At 35.8% G+C, this 25870-nt stretch overlaps 1 protein-coding gene across 1 annotated transcript in view; it reads right to left on the bottom strand.

Annotated features, from left to right (window-relative positions):
• chl1b (cell adhesion molecule L1-like b) overlaps positions 1–24940 on the bottom strand; it is a 122492-nt gene extending 97552 nt beyond the window's left edge. The window contains exons 1-12 of the mRNA XM_073852578.1: positions 24712–24940; positions 12144–12338; positions 9095–9112; positions 8132–8240; positions 5357–5547; positions 4699–4821; positions 3346–3516; positions 3008–3052; positions 2083–2194; positions 1643–1827; positions 560–691; positions 156–299 (exon numbers count right to left, since the gene is read on the bottom strand). Coding sequence (XP_073708679.1) covers positions 156–299; positions 560–691; positions 1643–1827; positions 2083–2194; positions 3008–3052; positions 3346–3516; positions 4699–4821; positions 5357–5547; positions 8132–8240; positions 9095–9112; positions 12144–12237 — 1324 coding nt within the window. The 5' untranslated portion in view covers positions 12238–12338; positions 24712–24940. The remainder of the gene's footprint in view (positions 1–155; positions 300–559; positions 692–1642; positions 1828–2082; positions 2195–3007; positions 3053–3345; positions 3517–4698; positions 4822–5356; positions 5548–8131; positions 8241–9094; positions 9113–12143; positions 12339–24711) is intronic.
• Positions 24941–25870: the final 930 nt, after the last annotated feature.

Genomic DNA, 25870 nt, shown 5'->3' with positions numbered 1-25870 from the left:
AATTAAGTAATATTAAGTATTTTTTGCATATCAGCAGAAATTTTTAACATGCAGATCTGTGTATTAATGTATGCAATCACAACTAGATTATAGCTCATCTCAAGCCAGTTACACATTATATTTCATTCGAATGCAAATCATTACAGTTTACTTACTCATAATCATGATGTTGGCATTGGCTAGGATGGTGCCATGTCTGTTTGTGGCCTCACACTGGTAAACAGCACTGTTTTCCGGCTTTGCATTGCGGATGGAAATGGTGCCATCTTTTAAGACCTTCCTATTGAATGTTGGGGCCTCTGAAAATGTGGGTTAAATGATTAAAGTACAGTATGGCAGGATATCTTTATAAAAACTATTACTGTAAATTCACCATCATAATTAAACAGATTTATTAAATGCTTAAATAAATTAGTTTTTATTAACAAACACTGTTACATTATACAATTGCCAGGGCATTTATAAAGCAGTCAGTTGGCCCAATAATTTGAAATCAGTATAAACATATTTTACACAATTAATGGATCAACAATTTGAAACAGAAATTAGGAATGTTTACCACTCAGCGGTAGGCCGTTGACCCTCCATGCAACACTAGGTTGAGGGTTTCCTTTCACAACACACTTGACTACCACATCAGCTCCAATTGTCACCAATTGGCTTTGAGGTTCAATCTCAAACTCAGGAGGTTCTGTACATGCAAAAGAATCAAATCACATATTATACACATGACATAATTTTGATTAGTCAATTGTGGCATTCAGCAGTCGCATATTTTCTAATAGTCAACGCTGTCTGAACACAAACAGTTGTTAAAGGGCAAGATGGTGTGTGTGTGTGTGTGTGTGTGTGTGTGGAAGTCATGCAGCCTGACCTTCTTTGTAGCTTAAAATATAGATATATCTATCCCTCACAGTCTCATTTTTATCCGTGATAAATTCAATACGTAGTCTACCCTGACTAAGATCTATATAGGAAAAAAATAGATACTATGTGATGAAAACACAGAAAACTAAACATGTGACCCTTGAAATTGAGATTTATACATCATCTGAAAGCTGAATAAATAAACATTCCACTGATGTATGGTTTGTTAGGACAATATTTGGCTGAGATACAACTATTGTACTGAAATTCTGGAATCTGAAGGTGCAAAAAATCTAAATATTGAGAAAATCACCTATAAAGTTGTCCAAATAAAGTTCTTAGCAATGCATATTATCAAAAAATAAGTTTTAATATATTTACTGTAGAAAATTTACAAAATATCTTCATGGGACAAGATCATATTCTAATGATTTCTGGCTAATTCTACAATTATACCCGTGGCACTTAAGAAGTTTTGTGGTCTAGGGTCACATTTAAGGTTATCAGTTATGAACTATAATCAATAATCTGCTACATGTATGCATAATCTTAATAGCCTGAAAATGGTCATTTATCATTCCCAAAATTATCCATGTGCTGTTGTATTACGTTATAGTCCTGCAAGTACGTTTTGTCTTTTGACAGAAGATGGCGCTCTTTTACCACACAGAGTGACTTTAAATGCAAACAGGATATTGAAACCATTTATAAAGCAACACTGGCACATTTACTGTGGTTATAATATGAGATTAATGTGATCAATAATGTGACTCACCCTCTACCGTAACGTGAAAATAATGCACAACCTCTCCATGGGGATTTTTGGCTCTGCACATATATTTTCCTTCATCCTCCTCATTCACCATCTCTACAGTAAGCAGTTTCCCATGACTCTCCACCACGACCCTTTCTGGAAGCTTGTTGAAGCCTATTTTAACCCACTCCACCTTTGGCGTAGGGCTGAAAAACAGAAACAATCACAAAAATGTAAAGTTTAATAATAAAGTTTTGTGTTTGGTGATCAAATCAGCATGAACTATTCAATAATTTAAGAGTATTTTTGATGCACCGTCCTTTATTTTACAAAATAATCATTTAAATATTCATTTAGATTTCAAATGGATTTCAAGTGGTATAACTGAAATGAATACCAAGCACTTAATTACATTGACAAATCAACTGAATTAATACAACGGATTAGACAATGACACTTACAATCCCTCTGCAATACACTCCAACTGAAGATCATCGCCTTTCACCAGATACGTATGTGACTCCTTTCCTGTGGGCGTCAGTAGACTGGGCTTCCTCTCCAAGAGAGAGTTTGCTTTATAACAGTGAAAAGATTATATAATATAAATATGCATGAAAAATAATGTAATATATGTGACCCTGGACCACAAAACCTATCTTAAGTAGCACGGGTATATTTGTAACAATAGCCAAAAATACATTGAATGAGTTAAAATTATCGATGTTTCTTTAATGCCAAAAGTCATTAGGAGATTAAGGATCATGCTCCATGAAGATATTTTGTAAACTTCCTACAGTTAATATATAAAAAACTTAATTTTTGATTAGTAATATGCATTGCTGAAAACTTAATTTGGACAAATTTCTCAATATTTTTAATATTTTTTTTTCACCCTCAGATTTTAGATTTTTAAATTGTTGTATCTCAGCCAAATATTTCCCTATCCTAACAAACCGTACATCAATGGAAAGCTTATTTATCTCAATTTTTATCTAAACAAATAGACCCTTATGAGTGGTTTTGTGGTCCAGGGTCACATATAATAATATAGATATCATTCTCAGTTGTCAGTTTATCTTAGATGTGTTGATTTAAATGCTTTAATTACCAAAAAGAACTGTACAAATTCTGACTGTTTTACATTAATAAATTAAGGTGTGTTAACACACAAAAACAAAAGCACACTTGTGATCCAGTAAAGAAGATGAGTCATGGATGAACCTATGAATTATTCCCACTGATTACTAAAAACCTTTGAGATTTGCAAATCTAGGCTAAAGAGTAGGCAAGTATGATGTGACATGGAATGTGATAATTAATCAAAACTAATTAAAAACAAAGAAGCTGCTCTACGCCCATGTAGCATCCCTAATGAATGTCACTCACCATAACCTCTGCTGCTACCAGAGCCTGAGTCCTTCATTAACTTGTCTTGGATGAAGAAATGGAGACAAATAAAATATGTGTGGCAAATGCAAAAACAGCTAAAACAATAGATAACATGGACATGAAATACACCAAGAAGTCTTCACAGGAAGTGTCATGAAAGCATAGGAAGCATCAATATCTACCAAGCGATTTGCTGAGTCCAGCAAGTGCTTGGAGATTGACTATATGAGAAACTGGAGGGATGTGTCTGATGCACATGACCATCATGTTTGAAATCGATGCTGGTCATGTAAAGACATGATCATGTTATGAAAGCAAAGAGTATTTTAACGTACTGCTTTTGACCACGACAGACATTGCGGTTTTCTGGACGATGGTTCGTATGCGTGGGAAGGCCGCAAAGCAGCAGTAGTCTCTGCGACTGTCGGTCTCAATGGCGTTTGAGAAGTACAGGTTCCCGTTCAGACCCACTGATACTCTTTCGTCCTGCTCAATGTGCTGTAGACCTGTCATGTTTCACAAGAAATTAAGAAAAATAAATTAATAAAACTCAAAACACTTTTAGCTTAATAAATGTGGACAGTTAAAGTAATAGTTCACACAAAAATTAAAATTCCTCACCCTTAGGCTATCCAAAATGTAGACGAATTTCTTCAAAGAAATTTGGCATTACATTACTTGCTCACAAATGGATCCTCTGCAGTCAATGGGTGCCGACAAAATGAAAGTCCATCAGCTAATAGAAACATCACAATAATTCACAAGTAATCCACATGACTCGAGTCCACTAGTAAACATCTTGAAAAGCCGTATACAATAGCTTGATGTTAAAAATGATTATTGTGGATTATTGTGATGTTTTTATCAGCTGTTTGGACTCTCATTCTGACGGCACCCATTCACTACGCAAAGGACTGGTGAGGAAGTGATGAAATGCTTAATTTCTCTCATTTACATCTTGAATGGCCTGCGGGCGAGTACATTTTCAGAAAAATTTCATTTTGGGGTTTTAAGTAATATAATTTGTAGTGTCAGTCCAAAAGTAATTAATTATTTTACTATTAATATTATTTTAATTATTTATTTTAATATATTTTAATAAACAATTCAATTAATAATATAAATGCATTCATAAATGTGACTCTGGACCACAAAACCAGTCTTAAGTAGCAATTGGCAAAAATACATTGTATTGGTCAAAATTATCGATTTTTCCTCTGGGCCAAAAATCATTAGGATATTAAGTAAAGATGGTGTTCCATGAAGATATTTTGTAAATATATCAAAACGTATTTCTTGATTAGTAATATGCACTGCTAAGAACTTAATTTGGAAAACTTTAAAGGTGATTTTCTCAGTATTTAAATTTTTTGCACCCTCAGATTCCAGATTTCAAATAGTTCAAATATCTCAGCCAAATATTGTCCTGTCCTAACAAACCATGCATCAATGGAAAGCTTATTTATACAGCTTACATGTATATGCATATGTATCTAATCAGCATAAATCTCAATAAAAAAAAGACCCTTATGACTGGTTTTGTGGTCCATGGTCACAAATGATTCTTTTCATGTTTCCAATCAATCATTTTAATTGTGCAATTATGATCACTGAATGCACTGTGGGCAGACCGTGGGTGTGCCTTATAGATAATTTACCCCAAATAACCTTATAAATCTTGAACTTACTTATTGTCATCCAGTAAATTTGCAGTGGGGGGATTCCTTTAGGTGGGTTGCACTCCAGAATGACTGACTGACCTTCTATAGCCTCAATTGGATCAATGATCTCTTTAGGGAACTTCGGAACACCTGCAGAAATTAACCAGCAAAATGAATCAATACATAACATTACATACCATTTTATAAATTAAATCACCATTAGGTGGCAGTAAAAGACAGACTTTCTCTTCTAAGGAATTCCTGGAAAGACTATTCATTCCAATTTCCCAAATTTAGTCCAAAAATCTGCCAATAACATATCACTCTGCTTCTGAAACTGTACATGTCAACTGCATGATTGAAAACCGGTCTTGTTTGGTAACTTATGACTTTCTGCTCTGGTTACATCTGTGGAGATTTATGTGGTGTATTTCAGAACACAATGAGAAATGCTACATCGAAAAATGATGGAGAGAGAGGAGAAAACTCATTTTTCATCAGCCCCTCTCCTCACGGTCCATACACACTGTGATGAAAGGGAAAGAAAAGCTCCAGGGTTTGTAGCGGGCAAGTAAAATGGATATCCCACTAAGGACCAGAGCGGTTGTTTTATTGGACACCGGTCTCCAAATCATTCCGAAAGAGTCGTTACAGAGAAAACAGTACAAAGTTAAACATTACTTACTCGGAACAATGAATTCAATCTCTTCTGACATTGCCGTTCCTAACTTGTTGGTTGCAAAGCAGCGATAATTGCCCTGGAATTCTGTGAGATTCACATTATTGGGAATGATGAATGTTCCGGAATCATCTAATGTTATCAATCTGGTATCCTGATAGGGATCAAAGTCTTGATCATTCTTTGTCCACCTGAATCTGAAAAAAAAAAAAAAAAAAAACAGAAATGATCAGTAATTAAATGAAATTACACCACTCAACGTGTGTCCTTTGAAATATGATGAAAACAACACGAGCATGCAAAGAGGATTTCCACATTCAGGTTTTCAAATTTAAAATGACATCAAATACTCAGACAAGGCTTTGAAACGTGCTTTGAAATGCCAGTGGGGTGTTTCTGATGTTTTTTTTTTGCGTATATTATGAGCTGTTCTACCAATGATCTAGCTACCCTGGTGAATTTCCATGCTGGTTTGGTGCTGATCTAGCACAGCTGTGCTGTTCACCCGCAAAAATAGCCGGTGATGCTGATCAACCAGCATGGAAGAACTATGATGATGCTCTTGCGGTCATTCCTGAAGGTCGTTTCCTCCATTTCTGGTCTAGTTTTCAGTGCAAAACTAGCACAAACAAGCAATTAGTAAAGGAAGACGAATGATAAGACAACTGCAAGCTAAAAATGCATTTATTACGATTCCATATAGTATGATAACATATGATTATCTCATGATTGAATCTGATTAAATTTGATCAGTTTGATACAATGGTTAACCTATGTAATGAATGTAATTTTTTACAATCATTTTATGGCTGTTTTTTAAAGAAATTCAAATTCTGTTCTTTTAGGGAATTAGGGTGCTATTAAAATGAAAAAATGAATTTTGAAATAAAACAGATTTCATAGGGCCCTATAATTATATAGATATATTTTGTGGTAACAAAATAGATGTAAGTGAACAATAGCCTTTAATATTTCTTAAAATACATATATCATAGCAATGAGGCAATAATAATTAGTTCAAATAAAGAATCAAAAGCAAGAAATCATGTTTTAATTGCACAAAACTGTTGAAATACAGCATGTATTATAAACAATAGAGCCAATGTACAATTCACAAACTACTAAGGCCTGCAGAGGGCGCCAACGGCCTGACGATTGTTTTTAAACTTCACTGCGCGATCTAATCCTTGTTTAATATTGACTAAACAACATGTAAGTCAAATGTCCACCAAACCTTTACTATTTGGTCATATTTTTACTACAGAAATGCTATAGCCACGGCAATTTAATGAATATGTGGACATCAAAACGAGTAAACTCAGAGTGAGGGTTTAAACTTTTATTTTGAAATCGCGATGAACACTTAGCATGAGAAAGATATTGATGTATTCTCCTGAGTTTGCATAGGTTTATAAATTATTTACCTTACAAATCTGATGAAATGGCGCATGTTGCGTTCCCAGATGAGCGTTATAATAAACCCAAATTCACAACAACATGCAGAGATAGAGTTTGAGAGCTCCACACATGTAAATGATAACAGTTCCTGTGAACCACGCCGCTGTCAGACGCACACATAACCTGCACATACATAACCTGCATTTAAATGAGTCGTAGTGTTTGTGAATTCACAATTATGCTTAGTTACGATTTTCAAATGGGTTTAATATATAATGCAGCCTTGGAAAACAATCTAATAATGCGTTTTATGGATTCTAGTCTGTCTGTGAAATGCGCCACTTCCGGTATTTTGCTGGTTAGTTGACGCTGGCAAAATTAAATTGAGGATTTTTAAAAATCGAATAGTCGATTAGAATCGAAGAATCGTCACAGCCCTACAAAGAATCATGTAAAAATCTTAAAAAAAAAAAAAATGGTTTCCATCAAAATATCAAGCAGGGCAATCGTTTTCAACACTGATAATAAATGCTTCTTGAGCATATTAGAATGATATCTGAAGGATCATGTGGCACTGAAGACTATAATAATGGCTGTTGAAAATTCAGTTTTGCCAAAACAGAAACAAATACATTTTTAGAATATAATAATGATAGAATATATTAAAATACTAATATACACTGCCAGTCGAAAGTTTGGGATCAGTAGGATTTTTTATGTTTTTTAAATAAGTTTCTAGTGCTCATCGAGGCTGCATTTATTTGATCAAAATACAGACAAAAATGTAATATTGTGAAATATTATTACGATGTAAAATAACATTCTTCTATTTAAATATACATTAAAAATCAAATTTATTTCTGTGATCAAACCTGAATTTTTCAGCATCATTACTCCAGTATTCAGTGTCACATGATCCTTCATAAATCATTCTAATATGCTGATTTATTATCAGTGCTGGAAACAGTTGTGTTGCTTAATTTTTTTTGGAACCCATGTTGTTTCTTTTTTTTTTCCACAGAAATTATTACTTTTATTCAGCAAGGATGTGTTAGATTAATAAAAAGTGATAGCAAAGACTTATATTGTTAGAAAAGATTTACATTTTAAATAAATGCTGTTCTGAAAATTCTGAAAAAAGTATCACAGGTTCCAAAAAAATATTTGGTAATAATAAATCAGCATATTAGAATGATTTCTGAAGGATCATGTGACACTGAAGTAATGGCTGATAAACATTCAGCTTTGCAACACAGGGATGGTAAATGGTAGTGTAATATTCATATTTTAAATATATAAATATTTATTAAAAAAATAAAAATAAAAAAATAAATCACACAAAACTTTTGAATGGTAGTGTATTTGTGTATGTATATTGCTTACTCCGGTCCAGGGTTTCCTGTGGCCTCACACTTCATAGGGAAGCTCTCTTCGAAGGGAAAGGCAATCAGAGAGGCGGGTGAGTGCTCTGTAATTGTGGGCAGCTGCTCCACTAGATAAAGAAACAGCCAGAGAGGAAGAGCTCAGTAGACTGTAGAGGGAAAATGGTAGCGTGCAACCTGCATGCAGCAAATGGTGATGTGAAATGGCTTTGGTTCAATTGTAATGATTTTCCACAATCAGGTCAACTGTTTTGATCGATGCATACAAGACTAAAGGTAAACAAAATGTTTGTTGGAGAACATAATTAGATATTGAATCATTGATTGTGTTGTTGGCCAAAGAGTGAGTTGTTATCAGGCAATGGCAAATGATCTGGTCAAATAATGTCGATGAGAGTTTGTTTGTGGTTTAGAACAGGAAGAAACTAATGGCTAATACAGCTTGAGTGTAAAATTGGATATGCATGATCAGAATCATGATGGACTGGGCGGTATGGGTTACAATCTGACAAATGTAAAGTGGTTTGCTCGCTCTGTTGTTGGAGGTTATCCACTATGCACAAAAACGAACTCTAAAAATCATCCAAATGCTTTGATTTGAGGGAACATTCTGGTTAACATTTCTACTTTGTTAACCACAAGAACAAAACAGTGTTCAATTTGTTTTTTGTCTATGAAAATGTATTTTTAATGCAATTTCTAGTTAAAAAATACCATTGAGGATATACCATGGTATCCAAATACCATCAAGAAAATAATTATGAAGTACCATGGCATCCCCATCTCATACTATATGTATGAGATAGGGATCTATATAAATGTCCCTAACAAAAGAGCAAATCTCTGCATTTATGCATGATTTTCAAAGGATGCATGATTTTCAAATCTGATGGTTGGTGGATGATAATGGCCCCAATGGATGGAAGTTACTAGTTCTACGTATGGCTTGGCATCACAAACTTACTGTTTATGCGTGCTAAAACTAACAAATCCACCGCAGCAGGAAGAACACAGAGAAACAAATGTGCAGGGATTTGTTAGAACCATATAGATATGACTTCTGTTGAACTGCCAACAAAAAATTAATTGTCAACAAACAATTAACTTCAGCTCCATGATTGACTAGATAAAAGTGAAACAGAGGGAAAAAAGGAAAGCCCTAAGACATCTTTCAGGCCCTAAAGATATATGGTGAATAATTTAACAGGAACAAAATATACTTTTATCTGGTTTCCATGGAAACGGTAAAAATACATAGCTGTAGCAATAAATTATACCTGCTCTCAGCTTGAATGAACCTGCATGCAAACACCCGGTCTCAAACTCATTAGTTGTAAACAGTGTGCTCACTATGGAAGCCTGCTTTCCTCTCAGAGTAAAAAAATATAGCAATTATGTGATAGATGTAAAATAACACACACACACACACAAACAAAATCACATTGCAATAGAAAAAGTCACAATTAAGAGATAAAAACTCAAAATTATAAGAACTAGTTGCAATTATGAGAAAGTTGTAGTTGTAAGATAATAAATCACAATTGTGATAAAGTTACCGATGTGTCACCACTGATATGAATATGAACATACATTTGTTATATATGGAATTACAATGAAATTTTGAGGTCAGAATTGTGTAATTTTGCAATTTTGTGTAGAAGTTGCAATTGACATGAATATAAATCTTTAATTTTAATATACTGTATGAAGTTTATGAGACGTCCCACCTGACATGAAGCCACAATTGTGAGATTGCGTTTGCCCACTGACAAAGAAATGATCAGTCTATAATTGTAATGGTAGGTTTATTTTAACAGTGAGAGACAGAATAACAACAAAAAATCCAGAAAGACGCATTTCAAAATTTCGAATTGATTTGCATTTTAATGAGTGAAATAAGTATTTGATCCCCTATCAATCAGCAAGATTTCTGGTTCCCAGGTGTCTTTTTTACAGGAGTTAATCTCAGCTTGTTACCTGTATAAAAGACACCTGTCCACAGAAGCAATCAATCAGATTCCAAACTATCCACCATGGCCAAGACCAAAGAGCTGTCCAAGGATGTCAGGGACAAGATTGTAGACCTACACAAGGCTGGAATGGCTTACAAGACCATCGCAAAGCAGCTTGGTGAGAAGGTGACAACAGTTGGTGCGATTATTCGCAAATGGAATAAACATAAAATAACTGTCAATCTCCCTCGGTCTGGGGCTCCACGCAAGATCTTACCTCGTGGAGATTTAATGATCATGAGAATGGTGAGGAATCAGCCCAGAATTACATGGGAGGATCTTGTCAATGATCTCAAGGCAGCTGGGACCATAGTCACCAAGAAAACAATTGGTAACACACTACGCCATGAAGGACTGAAATCCTGCAGCACCCACAAGGTCCCCCTGCTCAAGAAAGCACATGTACAGGCCTGTCTGAAGTTTGCCAATGAACATCTGAATGATTCAGAGGAGAACTGGATGAAAGTGTTGTGGTCAACTCGCCATGTTTGGAGGAGGAGGAATGCTGCCTATGACCCCAAGAAGACCATCCCCATTGTCAAACATCGAGGTGGAAACATTATGTTTTGGGGGTGTTTTTCTGCTAAGGGGACAGGACAACTGCACCGCATCAAAGGGACGATGGAAGGGGCCATGTACCGTCTTGGGTGAGAACCTCCTTCCCTCATTGAAAATGGGTCGTGGATGATTATTCCAGTATGACAGTGACCCAAAACACATGGCCAAGGCCACAAAGGAGTGGCTCAAGAACAAGCACATTAAGGTCCTGGAGTGGCCTAGCTGAAGGTTCGAATTGGCAGACATCAGCATCGAAACCTTAATGACTTGGAGAGAAACTGCAAAGAGGAGTGGGACAAGATCCTTCCTGAGAAGTGAGCAAACCTGGTGGCCAACTTCAAGAAACGTCTGACCTCTGTGATTGCCAACAAGAGTTTTGCCACCAAATACTAAGTCATGTTTTGCAATACTTATTTCACTCATAAAAATGCAAATCAATTGATAACTTTTTTGAAATGCATTTTTCTGGATTTTTTGTTGTTATTCTGTCTCTCACTGTTCAAATAAACCTACCATTAAAATTATAGACTTATCATTTCTTTGTCAGTGGGCAATGTACAAAATCAGCAGGGGATCAAATAATTATTTTCTCCAATGTATGAAGTTGTAATTGCTGTGAATGGAGTAGCAATCGAATTAAAAAGTCGCAATTGTAAGGTATGAATTTGCAATTTTGATATAGAAAGTCTCAATTGTGGCGTATGAAGTTGCATTTGTGAGATAAGTCACAATTGTGATATATAAAGTCACAACTGATATGATATAAAAATGTAATTGTTGTAAATGGAATAGCAATTGAGTTATAAAGTTGCATTCATGAGATATGAATTTGCAATCTCTCAATTGTCATTATTAAAGACATTTATTAACATTATTAAAAGTCATTATTTTTCAGCGATATCGTCGACTTGATTGCACAGATACAATTTGTACTGAATTGAGCTGGATGATGACATCACTGAACCAATAATGAATTGACTTTCACTGAAAACTGAGTGTTTACTATTGTCCTTTTGCATTATTGATGCACTATTTTTCTATTTAACACTGTAAAGCTGCTTTGTAAATAAATAAAGACGACTTGATTTGATTTGTGAAATGTTGCAGTTGTTATATATAAAGTAGGATTTGTAAGAAATGAAGTGAAATTGAAGTTATATGAATATGAAGTTAAAAAAAATAAAAAAATAAAGGTGCAATTATGAGAAATGTAGTCACAATTTCCAGTTTATTTTTTAATCTGAGGTAGGAAAAGGCTTCCATAGCTAATTTTTCTCCCAAAGGGCATGGAAAAACAGGTCAACTAAACTGAAACGGTGCTCACAAATCTGATATATAAACTGGAGAGACAAGAAAAACATTACAGAGAAAGAAAAAGTAAGTTTGAAAAGAAAAATATGGCAGAAATAATATATAGAACAGAAAGTAATTTATTTATCTTACCTTCAAGTGGAATATCCAGGGCATTACTCTGATACCTGCAGCTCATATGAAGGCAAGCGCCCAAAAGAAGGAGGATTTTCCGTAGCAACCGCATGACTGGCCAAAGCCTCGGAGGAGAGCGGAGGATGACAGGGAATGCTGCAGTTTGCCAGGAGTCAGTGCATCTCACTCCAACACAGTCTGGAGTCTTGCTACCTGCACAAAACACAGCATAGATCTTACTGGCACGCAGACGTCAGCTGCAAACAAGAAACCATTGCCACACACACGCACACCCACGTGTGTATAAACAATACGCAGACTTCCGAGCAGCCATATGCTTACGGTCGGCCCACAACATCACATATAAAAACAACCCTGTCACCTGCACAGACACAAAGACTTGCATATTCTGCAAGGCTCCTGCTGAGTAACTTGCGTCAATGTCTACCCCAACTTGTGTTTACTTGAAATGCATCTGTGAGAGGAATCTCCATATTAAAGCGCTCTATCACCGAGTCCCCGGAGACATGAATTGTATTTCTGTGAATTGTTTGTCGGTGTATGTGTGGCAGGCACATTTCTTCCCTCCGTTTACTCTCCGTAACGCTGAATATGAAAAATGAAACCTTAAAAAAATAAAATAAATGGAGCCCCCCTGCAGTTATGGTAATGCACAGCAGCTGTTGCAGAAATTATTCAGAATTATGAATTCATGGCACCATAACAGTGACAGATTTTGATTAGCTGGATGCAGTAGAGAGAGCAGAACCACACGGCTGTTAAATCACAAAGCTTGCAGATGTGCTTAAATATACAGTTAGAAATACGCCGCTTTGTTATACCAAAATGGATGAACTTTGAGTTAAATGTCATGTTTGCTGCCATTAAAGTCGTCTTGTGCAGTCTCTCGTGATGTCGTGTGCGGTAAGGGATCAGTAGTTGCTTTAACCTTTTGGAATCTGGCGCCAGAGAGACATCTGGCTGGAGACAAATAGAGTTCATGCCCATTTTCTCTTCAGATTCATAACAGCGCTGGCCATAAAATGCTGCAGTTGATGGGAGTAACTTTAATGGGGGTCACCTTACATGGTGTACTGGGAATCAGCCTTGTACTTCCAAAACTACAATGGTGCCTGTTGGTCTACAACACCTATAATTAGGGTCAGACTAAAGAATCTGTAGACTTTTTCCATAGTGAGTTTGGTAGAAAAATCTATGGGATTTAGTGGAAAAATTATGTTAAATGGAGCTGAGAGCACTTATTGGTAGCTGAAAGTAGCCAAATTTGGTTGCCAGATTATTTACAGCACTCACAGTGCAGGGAATGTGTGATGAATGCTGAATAATAGGAATACCAATAGCAGATTCTGTACAAAATATAGTGTCATTTGTATGCAAAGCGAAAACGCAGGGCAAGGTGTGATGAATAACAAAAAATGGGCATGCCAGTTGGTGATTATGTGGAAAAATATAACAAAGAATTACAATAATATGAATAATAGGTATACCAGTAGCAGGTTGTGTGTACAAAAAAAAAGTAAACAAAAATGAAAAATGTAATAAATAATGAGATTAATCACAAATGACAGTTAAAATAAATATAATACAAAGCTATTTGGGTAGCATGTACTTGTTATAGTAATTACAATAACTAGGCAATAACTAAACAACCCATAGACCTAACCCTACCCCATGTAGTTACCTTATATTACCAGAACTTTCTTAGGTAGGTATGCTGAAAGTACATTGTAAGTACATGTACTGTAAAATAAAGTGCAACCATTATTTGCATGCATTATGACACATAATGGGCATACCAGTTGCTGATTATGTGCAAAAATGTAAAAAAAAAAAAAAAATGTAAACAAAAATAACCAAAAATATATATAAAGTTTGATTAATCGCAATTAGTGCTGTCTGAGCGATTAATCGTGATTAATCACATCCAAAATAAAAGTTTGTGTTTACATAATGTGTGTGTACTGTGTATATTTTAAATGTACTCACACATATAATATGTAAACATTTATTTTGGATGTGATTAATCGTGATTAATCATGATTAATCGATTTGACAGCACTATTCGCAAATAAATTGATTCTATTGACAAATAAAATACATGAAAATATAGTGTCAACTTAACAGAAATGAAATATCCTCAATATATTATATATATTTATTTAATATTTTAAAATATGTTCTGTGTGCGGATGTACCGTATGTATATATTGTATGTGATACACTGTGTCCCATTATTGTGATATAGTTTACACTATTACTGTGCCTGTTTGAGGCCCCCAAGAACCAAATTATTATACATTACTATTGTGCTCCTAAGGCACTTTGTGCTCAGGGACTGTTCCTGTACTGGAAGTCACTTTGTATAAAATCGTCTGTTAAATGAGTACTTACACAGGAAACTTTAGCGCAATGGCTGTATAGAAATGTCTCACTGGTGCTCAACGAGCCGTTCTCATGTAGGTTAGAGCCCCGGGCTCATTAGGTCACTTCCTTTTTGACTTTAATTAGTAAAACACACAATGAAATAGATCCACGCTTAACTCTGAGAACAAAAGAGTATCAAAGAGGAAGGCAGATAGAGAGAGAGAAAAAAGTGAGGCTTAAAGCTTACAAAATACAACTTTATCAGTCATTTCCACCCCTTCGGGAGCTACATTTTCACAGAAAACCATTGATGACTCTTTGAAACCGTATGAGGTCATTTATTCAGGAGTCTAATTAAAGCCCAAAGAGGGATTTGGTTGGAGCAGGACTATTATGTTCTTTTTATTTCAGCTTTCAGGGCCAGTCATAGGAGATAACCACACTTCACTGCCCCTCTATTTTAACCCCACCAGCTGCTTCAATCACCACCTTTTCCAGCCAGACTTCTGAAGCCCATCCTCCCCTTAATCTTCTCCTCTGCTTAACAAATCCGATAGGAAACACAGAGGTCAAACACCAGTAAGCGGAGATGTAATTGAATAATTGACCACTGTGTGAATGAGTCGATTCCCTTCTTTCCTCAGTGGGGGCTCTTGTTTTCTGATGGGCTTGAACTTTGCTCCACATGCCTGCATTTCTTCATAATGGTATTAACTCTTCCGGGGAGAGCTTTTGTGATTTAGTGCTGGTTATGGTGACCCTTGAGATGACCTCTGTGATGTCACTAGAAAGGATGGGTTTCTGCACCCCTTCACTGTCATACTGAAAGGCTTGTGGCTACGGTCTGTCGGACTTGGATGCGTTTCTTGGAGCCAAAGACAATGCCTGAGGCTCTACCGCTTGCGCCGAGACTGCTATATCTCCCACAGATGGTGTCTAGCTTTAGAGCCCAGATTAAAATCAAAAGGTAAAGCGCTAAGCTAATTGGATTGTGATCTAATGGCCAGTTTGGTGTGTTGCTGGTAGCATATGTTTATCATCCTGATCCAATACAACGCACCCTGGATTTTCACTACTGCACTAGTTCACTCAGCTCAAAATAAAGGTGCAATATTTACAGTAAGGATTTTCTCATATCCCAGCAACCTGACCATCCCAATACAACAACACTGACTGAAACATCTTAGTCAGATCCATTTATCTGGCACATAAGCAATGAGGGTTTTTGAATGGATGAAAAACCTCAATAAGAATGACAACATCAAACCTGAACAGATACAATACGACTACAAATCCAGTATACACCCTAATTTACATAACTAATATGAAAACACTATGATGAACAGTGGCATTTAACTTCTATTCTGCTGAAATCCTACACTTAGAGAATCATTTGTCAAATCTGTTCATTAACATGAAGCATCCGATCAAAACAATTCACTAGAATGAACCTTGTGACTTCACATTACAAAATATGAGAGAGTCCTTAATAATTAATCAAATCAATCAGACATTATATTGCAATGTGTGGGAAAAGGAGTCGTTTAGTACCAACCGTGGCAATGTCAACATATACGAGAGAGAGAGAGTCACTTAATATGATTCAATCACAAAAATGAATGACTTTAATGAATGTATGTGTAAGAAAGAGTTGAACTGATTTACTAGAATAAATTACTTTCCACAGCAACATATTTGAGAGAGTGAGTCGCTTAGTATGAACTAATTAATAAATCAGTCTCGCAAGATATGAGAGAGTAATTTAGTATAAAGCGGTTTACTGAAATGCATTGTTTTTTTTTTTCAAACTGCAGCGACATATGTGAGAGAGTATTTTAGTTTGAACTGATTCAGTAAAATGAATCAGTCTTTCCATAACAACAATTGTGAGAGAATAAGTTGGTTAGTATTAACTGATTCACTATAATGCATCAGACCTCCCATTGCAACATATATGAGAGAGTCATTTAGTATGAATCGATTGACAAGAAACAAATGTGAAAAAGAGAGTTATTTAAAAGTACAAATCGATTCACTTGAATGAATCAGACTTTCACAACATATGAAACATACACTGTTACTCACTGGAAAAAAATAGCTATTGGATAAGAGAGAGAGTCACTTAGTATGATTCAATCACAAATATAAACAACTTTGTATGTGTAAGAAATAGTTATTTAGTATGAACTGATTCACTAGAAGAAATCACTTTCCGTAGCAACATATTTGAGAATGTGAGTCGTTTAGCATGAACCAATTAATGAATTAGGCTTACCATTTCAACATACAGTATGTGAAAGTAATTTACTATGAACTAATTCACTGAAATGCATTGGTTTCTTCAAATCGTAGCAACATATGTGAGACAGTATTTTAGTTTGAACAGATTCAGTAAAATTAATCAGTATTTCTATAACAACATATGTGACAGAATGAGTTGTTTATTACAAACTTTCCATTGCAACATATATAAGAGAGTCATTTTGTATGAATCGATTGACAAGAATGAGTCAGATTTTTTATCATCATGACTCAAAAGAAAGAGAAAGAGTTTTAGTATGAACTGATTCACTAGAATAAATTACTTTCCATTGCAACACATTTGATATTGTGAGTCGTTTAGCATGAACCAATTAATGAATCAGACTTACCATCTCAACATATAGTATGAAATAGTAATTTACTATATACTGATTCACTGAAATGCATTAGTCTTAAGTAGCAACATATGTGCAAGAGTATTTCAGTTTGAACTGATTCAGTAAAATGAATCAGTCTTTTCATAACAACATATGGTAGCATATGTTTATGGAATATTTAGAATGCATCAGACTTTCCACTGCAACACATATGAGAGAGTCATTTAGTATGAATCGATAGACAAGAACAAATCAGATTTTCCATGACTATATGTGAAAGAGAGAAACTGATTCACTTGAATGAATCAGACTTTCCAACACAACATATAGTATAAGAGAGTAATTTACTATGAACCGATTCACTGAAATGCGTTGCTCTTTTCAAGTTTCAGTTTGAACTGATTCAGTAAAATAAATCAGTCTTTCCATAACAACATACAGTATGTGAGAAACTGATTCACAATAATGCATCAGACTTTTCATTGCAACATATATATATGAGAGAGTCATCTAATATGAATCGATTGACATGAACGAATCAGATTTTCCATTACTATATGTGAAAGAGAGAGTTATTTTGGATAAACCTATTAATTTGAATGAATCAGACTTTTCAACCCTGTTAAAAAAAACAGCATATGCTGGTTAGGTAGGTTTTGATGCTGGGATGCTGGTTTAAGCTGGTACTTTGCTGGTTAATGCTGGTCCTTGGCTGGTTTATGCTGGTCTTTTGCTGGTTTATGCTGGTCCACCGGTCACCGGAAAAAGTAGAATAGTGACACTTTTTTATTTCACACTACTGAAAAACACAATTAAGTTAGTAGCTTTGCTACTTCGCTTAGTTCCTCACTAACATTGTAAATCACAAATTACACTGAGCCTCTTGTCATAAAATGTCTTCATAGGAATATCCAGACTGCCTGAAGGCCTATGAAAGAGCATCTCAGTTATAAATAAATCATAAATCTGGCACTTACACCATGAATCAGATCAACTCTATCCACTTGTAAGTAGATCTGTAAGGAAATGACAACATTGCAACCAAAAAGAGCTCCTCTAAATGCTTCAATCTGCAACATTCAACCTAACAAAGCTTATCCGCATACAGCCTACCTAAGAAATACCCTGTAAACAGTAAAGTGGGACTTTCTTAACAACTACAGCCTGCTCTTAATCCCCACATCTCAGTCTAATGATACTGGCAAGGGGTAAAAGCTGCCCAGCGTGGGAAGGTCTGCGTGAACTCTGACCTGGTATCGCCTGGGCAAAGCGGTCCAGAGTAAGAGCCAGAGGAGGAGGAGAAGCTAGAATCTGGGCCGAGAGAAATCAAGAGCAAGCTTTTCTCCCCAATTGACTGATGGCGTCCTGCCCCTCGCGCACTCGCCTCGCCCACCGTGAAGACTCATTTAGCATAGCGGATAAGCGTAAATCAGGACAGTGAAAAAAATAGGAAGCAAACTGGCAGTGGAATGGAGGCAGTTGGCTTTCAACTCTATGAAGAAAAACAATCACGTCCATTCCTCACAACAGGATCCGTCACTGCCAAAACATCGCCATTTGTCTGATTATTACTAGCTGTATTTTAATAAATAAACAGCAGAAGTGCATCTGATGATTCATACACAATACTGGTTATAAACCAATATCAGTGATTGATTTATTGATTTATTAGTATCATTATTAGATATTTATCACCCAGTATTGTATATTTAATTGTTTTTTGACAATTTCAGCATTTAAAACAGCATCTAAATCTATCAAAGAGTTTTCATTTTCTTCAGTGATACAAAAAAGAAGATATTTTGTAGAAAGTTGGAATCTAAACAACATTGGGTTTTATTGAATTTCATTGTATGAGACATTTTTCAATTATCTTCAGTGTTCTAATAAGAATACAGGTTTGCAATTAAATGAAAGTGAGTAAATTACAAACAATTTTTCATTTTTGGATGAACTATCCCTTTAAGAGGGCATGATGGTGCTTTTAACAACTGGCAAGGAAAGAGTCAATGCTTGCAAAGCAGTCTGTTTACAGTAATTCAACTGAAAATGGTCTCTATACCACTGCATTGTCAATAAGTAGACGGATATCTGCTATTCAGCACACGCTCAGCATTTTAGTGCCTTTTAGTATGAAAACTTTGTGTGCACACTGTGAAGGCCACTAATGGGATTAGCTCCATCCCTGTCTTGTCAAACTGGATTAATATATTCTGCTGCCTGAAGAGACTTGATGGCTGTGCATCCTTCTCAAACCTTTGGATAAGAGCCTGATTCTGATTTAATCTCTCTAGCACATTTAAAAAATTGGTGAGATTACTCGCACTAAAGAGCAATTAGCAAATTCTCCTCATTTTGTGTTCTAATTAGAGTGTTTCATCCATTTAGTCACTTTAATCTCTTGTTTAGCTCGATTACAGTGTGAAAAAAAACAACAGAAAATGGATAAAGAGGTTGCATTTTGGTTACATATTTTCTGCAGCAAAAACGTATCATAAGAAAGAACACTTTTTGGATTGAATATATTTTAAAATGTAATTTATTTCTGAATTTTCAGCCATTACTCCAGTCTTCAGTGTCATACACTTTTTGCAGTGATGCATAGAAGAACCATTTTTTTGGTTCTCCGAAGACCCTTTCAGTGAACAGTTCCTAAAAAACATTTTGAAGAACATTTAAAAAATCTAAAGAACCTTTTTCAACTATAAATAAGCTTTTCTGCATTTGAAAGGTTCCATGGATGTTCATGGTTCTTCCTAGAAGATCTATTAATTTTAAAACATCTGTAAAAGATAACTTAATTGTTCAAGCCCTTCACCATGACCACTGCAATTTACAATTCTAACACTTGCTAAACTGTTAAAAATCAGCATAAATACTGCATAAGTGCCACCTTCAACAGGCATCAGCTACACAACATATATATTATTAAAACTTCTTTTTGGGCAAAGCAGACACGACTCTAAAATGAGATTAAAACATGTAAGCGATATTAAATAATAACTACCGCTAACTGAGATTTGACTCTGTTTCAGTCTCTTTTAACATGCATGCCAGAGACTAAACGGTTCAATTACTAGCCCATCAATAATACAGCAGCCTGAACAAGGCTTTGAGGGGGGAATTGGATGGGACAGGGGGACAAGTGAGGAGGAATGCAGGGATGATTTTGCTCGGAGGTAGAAAGCATGCATTTGGGCAAGAATAGAAAAGATGTGGGCAGGTGGAAGACAGCTTTGGAATAGGATAGTGGGAAGCAGAAGTCATAAACCGTCTCTGTCGTTGACAGGGGATGGGAGAGGGATGTGGGAGTGAATGAAGGAGACAGAACGTAGATGGATGGGGGAGAGGGATGGCGTGGGTGTGGATCATGAACTTGCTGTACGGAGAAGTGGAGAGATTGTTTTTTGATGGAGTGGGAGAGTGGATGAGCAAAACGTGAATGACGCGCAGGCGTATTGACGGAGACGTACAGATGGATTATGAAGCGGCGAGAGACGAAGAAGCGTGAAAAAAGAGAGCGAGAATGAGAGTGCGAGAACTACAATCAATGAAAAGAGCTCCTAACCTCAAGTCCCTATTGGAGAGATGGAGGATGACCTTGTGACCCTGTGAACTGCTTTGACAGAGATTAACGTTTCCCTGGTCAACAGTGCAATTTATTTTAAAAGTGCCATCAAACGAAGACCAGTTCTTGGTCTTCAACCTGTTACATGCAGTTGATTTTATGGAGTGGGTTCCCTAGTGGGAACGTCTCACTTCCTCTCATAAATGTTCTTGTCGGGGCAAAAACACACACCAGGTGAATAACCAAAGGACAGATAAATTATAGCCCATACTGTTTTAATTTCTCATGTCTAAATCTGAACAAATCAGTGTTTTTGAATAAATCTTTTGAATGGCAGTTCACTGAAGTCTCCGCTTTGGAAACATGCTTTCATGTCTTTAAAGATTATAAAGTGAGCAAACAGAGTTCAAATTTGAGTTTAAATTAAAAACGAAGAAACCAACAGTAAGACTCAGAACGTCATGAAATGAAATGAATGAGAATGAATCTCGTTTGTGAACAAACTGAATGAACTTGTTCATGAATGAACTGAACAAGGGATCTGTAGGGCATGTTGTCCGTTCAAGATCAAGCATGTGAGTCAATTTTCAGTTGAGTAAATTATTCATTGACTCACTCATAACACCTAAAAGACCCACTGGCATAATGATTCATTTAATGAATCTTTTTGGTGAACACATTCAAAAGAGTCACTATAAATATAAATATATAATGACTCAAGAGAAGGTACAAGCTTTACTGTTTTATTCATGTTCTTTCCTTTTTGGTTTTACTACCAAACCAAAACACATACAAGATTGGCACTCACTTCTGTCTGGTGCAAAACGAATAAAAAAAAAAAGAAACAAACAATGTTTGTTGCGAAAGGCAATTTCAGTGGAAATATGCGGTAATAAGAAATGCATTATACTCAATAGCGATTCATTTCCGTGAATTAAGCCAGATTTCATTTGAACCAAACAAACAAACTAAACTGTGACGTATCGGATCCACACAAAAAGCTGTAAAGTTCAAGTACCCTAAAATACAGAAGGCGGTCAGTATTTCACAATTTCAGCTATTTAAAAATAAGTTCATGACCAGAATGCAATGTTCTACAGATGTGTTGTTGGGCACGAATGCATGGAGCCCAATCTGAGAGCGAGAAAGAAACAAATTGTCCGCACGGCTAAGGTCACAGAAGACGGCTGTGAAGAATGAAAGAGATCGTTCAAATGCTTGGCAATCACAGATGTGCTGTCAAGAAGGGAGGAGGGGGAGGCATAGAGAGAGAGACAGAACGAGTGTAAAAATGTCCCTATGTGTGCCATTTCAAGTACACGTGAGAGAGAACTGGCTGAGTGAGAAATTCCCTTTTGTGTCTGTGCTTTTATAATATTTTTTTTTCATTACCCTCTTTCTTTGAAGTCTTTGAGATGAGTGGAAGTCTACGTGCCCCGGACAGCCATCATATTAGGCTGTTATCCGTGTTGAGTAGCCTGAAGTAGAGGGGATTGGAAGCAGGCACACCAGGGGGACAGGAGTGTTATTTTGTGGGAACTGACACAGCAAGAGCCCTGGCTACGTTCATTCAGAGCTGACGGATGTTGGCAATCTCCCAGGATGAAACTTGGCTGTAGCCAGACGAGATAAATGGAACTTGTGCCCAAGATTATCTTCTTCCCCTGACAAATCAAAGCTAATTTACTTTTTTCCTCTTGTAGGCAGAATTTTTTATTCCTAAGGCAAAGAAATATCTAGTGTTTGTCATAGAGTAAATACCGCACTAATTCCCCTGTATATTTTCCAAACAATGGCACACCTGTGTCTATTGACTTTTGTGCCGTGTAGAAGGTGATTCATGCAAGCTATTAATGTAGAACACGCTACAACTTGTTCCTTAACATCTGGATAATCTTGTTTTAAATAAGCTATTTGACAGTTCTGTCGGAAGCACTAAAACAATCTGGATTTCTTTACCTTTTCAATGCTAATATAAACCATTGGCCTTTTATTAACTTGTTACGAAACAGAACATGACACTAAGTTGTAAAGGGATATTTTCAGAGCAGTTTCAAACCATTTTGAGATATTTCTATTTAGACAAAAACGGCAAAATCCTTGCATATTGCATATTGGAAACACTTTCATGACCTCATGGAAATGCTTATTAGCTGGGACTTTCAAACGATTTATCGCAATTAATCTCTCCCCCCCCAAAAAAGTTTGTGTTTAAAAGTATTGTGTATATTTATTATGTATATATAAAAACACACACTTGCATGTATATATTTAGGAAAAATATGTTTTATTCATATATAAAATATTTAAATTTTTTAAAATGTATTTTTTAAAGTATATTATTTATATATACATTATAAATATACACAGTACGTACACATATATAAGCACAAACTTTTATTTTTGATATGATTAATCGCGATTAATCATTTTACAGCCCTATTATTAACTCTTTCCCCGCCAAACATTGAATTTTCCACATGCGTTACATTCATCAGTTTGTATTCATCAACTTGTATATATTATATTATTTGCTGCTGCTTTCTTGGCAAGGTCACTCTTGTAAAAGAAAAATTAGACTGAATGAGTTTTTAGCCTGATTAAATAAAGAAATGAATGAATGTTATACACTCGGGGTCACTATTACACATCTCCTGAATGAGGCCAGAATCTCTCCATCAAAAATACAGGCAAGGAAGACGCCTGTACGAGCAATATCATGCATATGAAAGCTGATGCATATGAAAAAATGTGATTATCAACAATAAACAGCATAAATATCAGAACTGCGCAATGTTACCAAGTGAAATGTCGATGCAGGAAAGTGGAAATGGTAGTGGAAGTGGTAAGTTTTGGAGTACTGATGGAAGCGATCTACTGTATCTCTGCTTCGATTATCGTACTAAAAATGATCCAGATTATTATTATTTTTTTAATTTTCTCACCTTTTTGCTAAGAATGTTGCTATTTTACGAAGCTTACCTACATTCAAGTGCTGATAACCAAGAATGATTGAACCCAGAATAATTTTCTTGTTTAAAAGTAGTGTCTCTGTTCTTTATTTTGCTGTACTGCATGTTCACATATGAAATTTTGTGAAAATGCTCAAAAATGCTGGCAATGGCTTGCAACTTTTTTAGGAAGGGAAAGAGTTAAGATCCACACAGAAAATCCTAGAGATTAAAACAATTAAGTTACAGAGCAAATAAACTTTTTAGCATCCACTCTACTGAGTAACAAACATCATAATAAAAGAAAAATGCTCTTATGTTCTGTTGAAACTGACGTTACTGTTTCAGTGTTTGGGTCTTAGAGATCCTAAGAATGTATGTGTACTAATAATTATAACTATTTATTAAAAGTATTAATTTTGAATTAAACACTAATTTTTAACTAGGAAGTAGGAAGATATTATTGAAGTTTTAACCCTCTGTTGTACCACAAAGTTGACATGCACATTTCAGAAAATTAGTAGTTGATCTTTACAGAAGCATTTGAAAAATCATTACATTTATTTAACTATTGTGTCTCTAAGATTGCAAACATAAGATGTTTGAAGCATGTTAGCAGTTAAAATGTAGTTCATCAATTCTCATAAGATTAATAAAGTGATTAACAATAACAGTCTACTTCAATATAATGAATATTTTCCCCCAATTAAAATGGTAACAGAACAGCACATGACAGTTAACAAGCCAAAACATTAATATGTTTTTATGAGAGACAAATAAAAATTTAAATTCATCTGACATGGACATTAGTCACAAGAAACATGCAGGAAAAAAGCAGAAACAGAAAAGGTAGCACTTCATATTAATTTATATCTAAGCACTGGATAAAAAGAAAATTTACTGGTTTCACTGTCCCTCCAAAGCCTCTCTGTAAGGCACGTGCGGGGGTCGCAGCACACACTACTACAGTAGTAATTCCCTCTACCGGTTTGCTTTCATATCAAGCTCAGACAAACCCATCAAACAGAAGCCTAAATACTCACAGGAATCTTCCTCATTCTTGTCCACTTGTCCTCAAAAAGACAGACGAAACCTTCCTCTTCTGCTCAATCTAATCCCACAGGCGTGAAACGCAAAGAGTGCTGAGGAAATCCAGAGAAACCTCTACCACAGCAGACGCGGGAGAGAAGCCCCGCCACTAGCGCGCGGAACGGTGCGGAGCGAGAGAGGCACTGGGGAGACATATGCTGCCAAAGCCTCTCGCCTGGCAAAGAAGCTCATTAAACGAGTGACAATCACTCCCACAAAGCCAGATCTGAGCGCTTTTCACATGGAGTGTACAAAGAAGGAGAGATACAGAGAGAGAGAGAGAGAGAGAGAGAGAGAGAGAGAGAGAGAAAATGAATGAGTGAGAGAGAATGAAAGAGAGTGAAGGAATTCTGGATGGAAGAAGTTGCATTTAAAGCACTCATGCAAGGGGAGACTTGTCCATGTTTTGTGCTGTGGATGTCAAGATGCAGGTTTTGCCTTTTGTAACACTGTCACTGTGGTTAAATAGGGTTAATTTGAAGTTTGAGTATTATTTGATGTTAAAAAATATATATATAGACATATTTTGTGAGCAGCACTTGCAGGTACAAGACAACGTGAGCAGCGCTTGCAGGTACAAGAGTAGCCATTATAATGTTCTGGGTGATTGCAAGGGCGTTGCTATGCAGTTGCTAAGGTGTTCAATATGATTTGTAGTTGCTATGTGGTTGCTAGTGTGCTGCTAGGTTGTACTGGGTGATCAAAAGAGCCCAACCTAACTAAAATCAAAACTTCCTGATAATTTACTCACCCCTAACTCAAGATGTCCATGTCTTTCTTTCTTCAGCCAAAAAAATTAAATAAATAAATAAAGGAGAAGTTCACTTCCAGAACAAAAATGTACAGATAATTTACTCACCCCCTTGTCATCCAAGATGTTCATATCTTTCTTCAGTCGTAAAGAAATTATGTTTTTTGAGTAAAACATTTCAGGATTTCTCTCCATTTAGTGGACTTCTATGGTGCCCTGGAGTTTGAACTTCCAAAATGCAGTTTAAATGCAGCTTTAAAGGGCTCTTATCTAGCGAAACGATTGGTTATCTTCTAAAAAAATGATAATTTATATACTTTTTAACCTCAAATGCTCATCTCGTCTAGCTCTGCATAAACTCT

Source organism: Garra rufa, chromosome 12, assembly GCF_049309525.1.
Source record: "Garra rufa chromosome 12, GarRuf1.0, whole genome shotgun sequence".
Classification (NCBI taxonomy): Eukaryota; Metazoa; Chordata; class Actinopteri; order Cypriniformes; family Cyprinidae; genus Garra; species Garra rufa.
The sequence above is the reverse complement of the archived record's forward strand: the minus strand, read 5'-3'. Positions and strand labels throughout refer to the sequence as shown.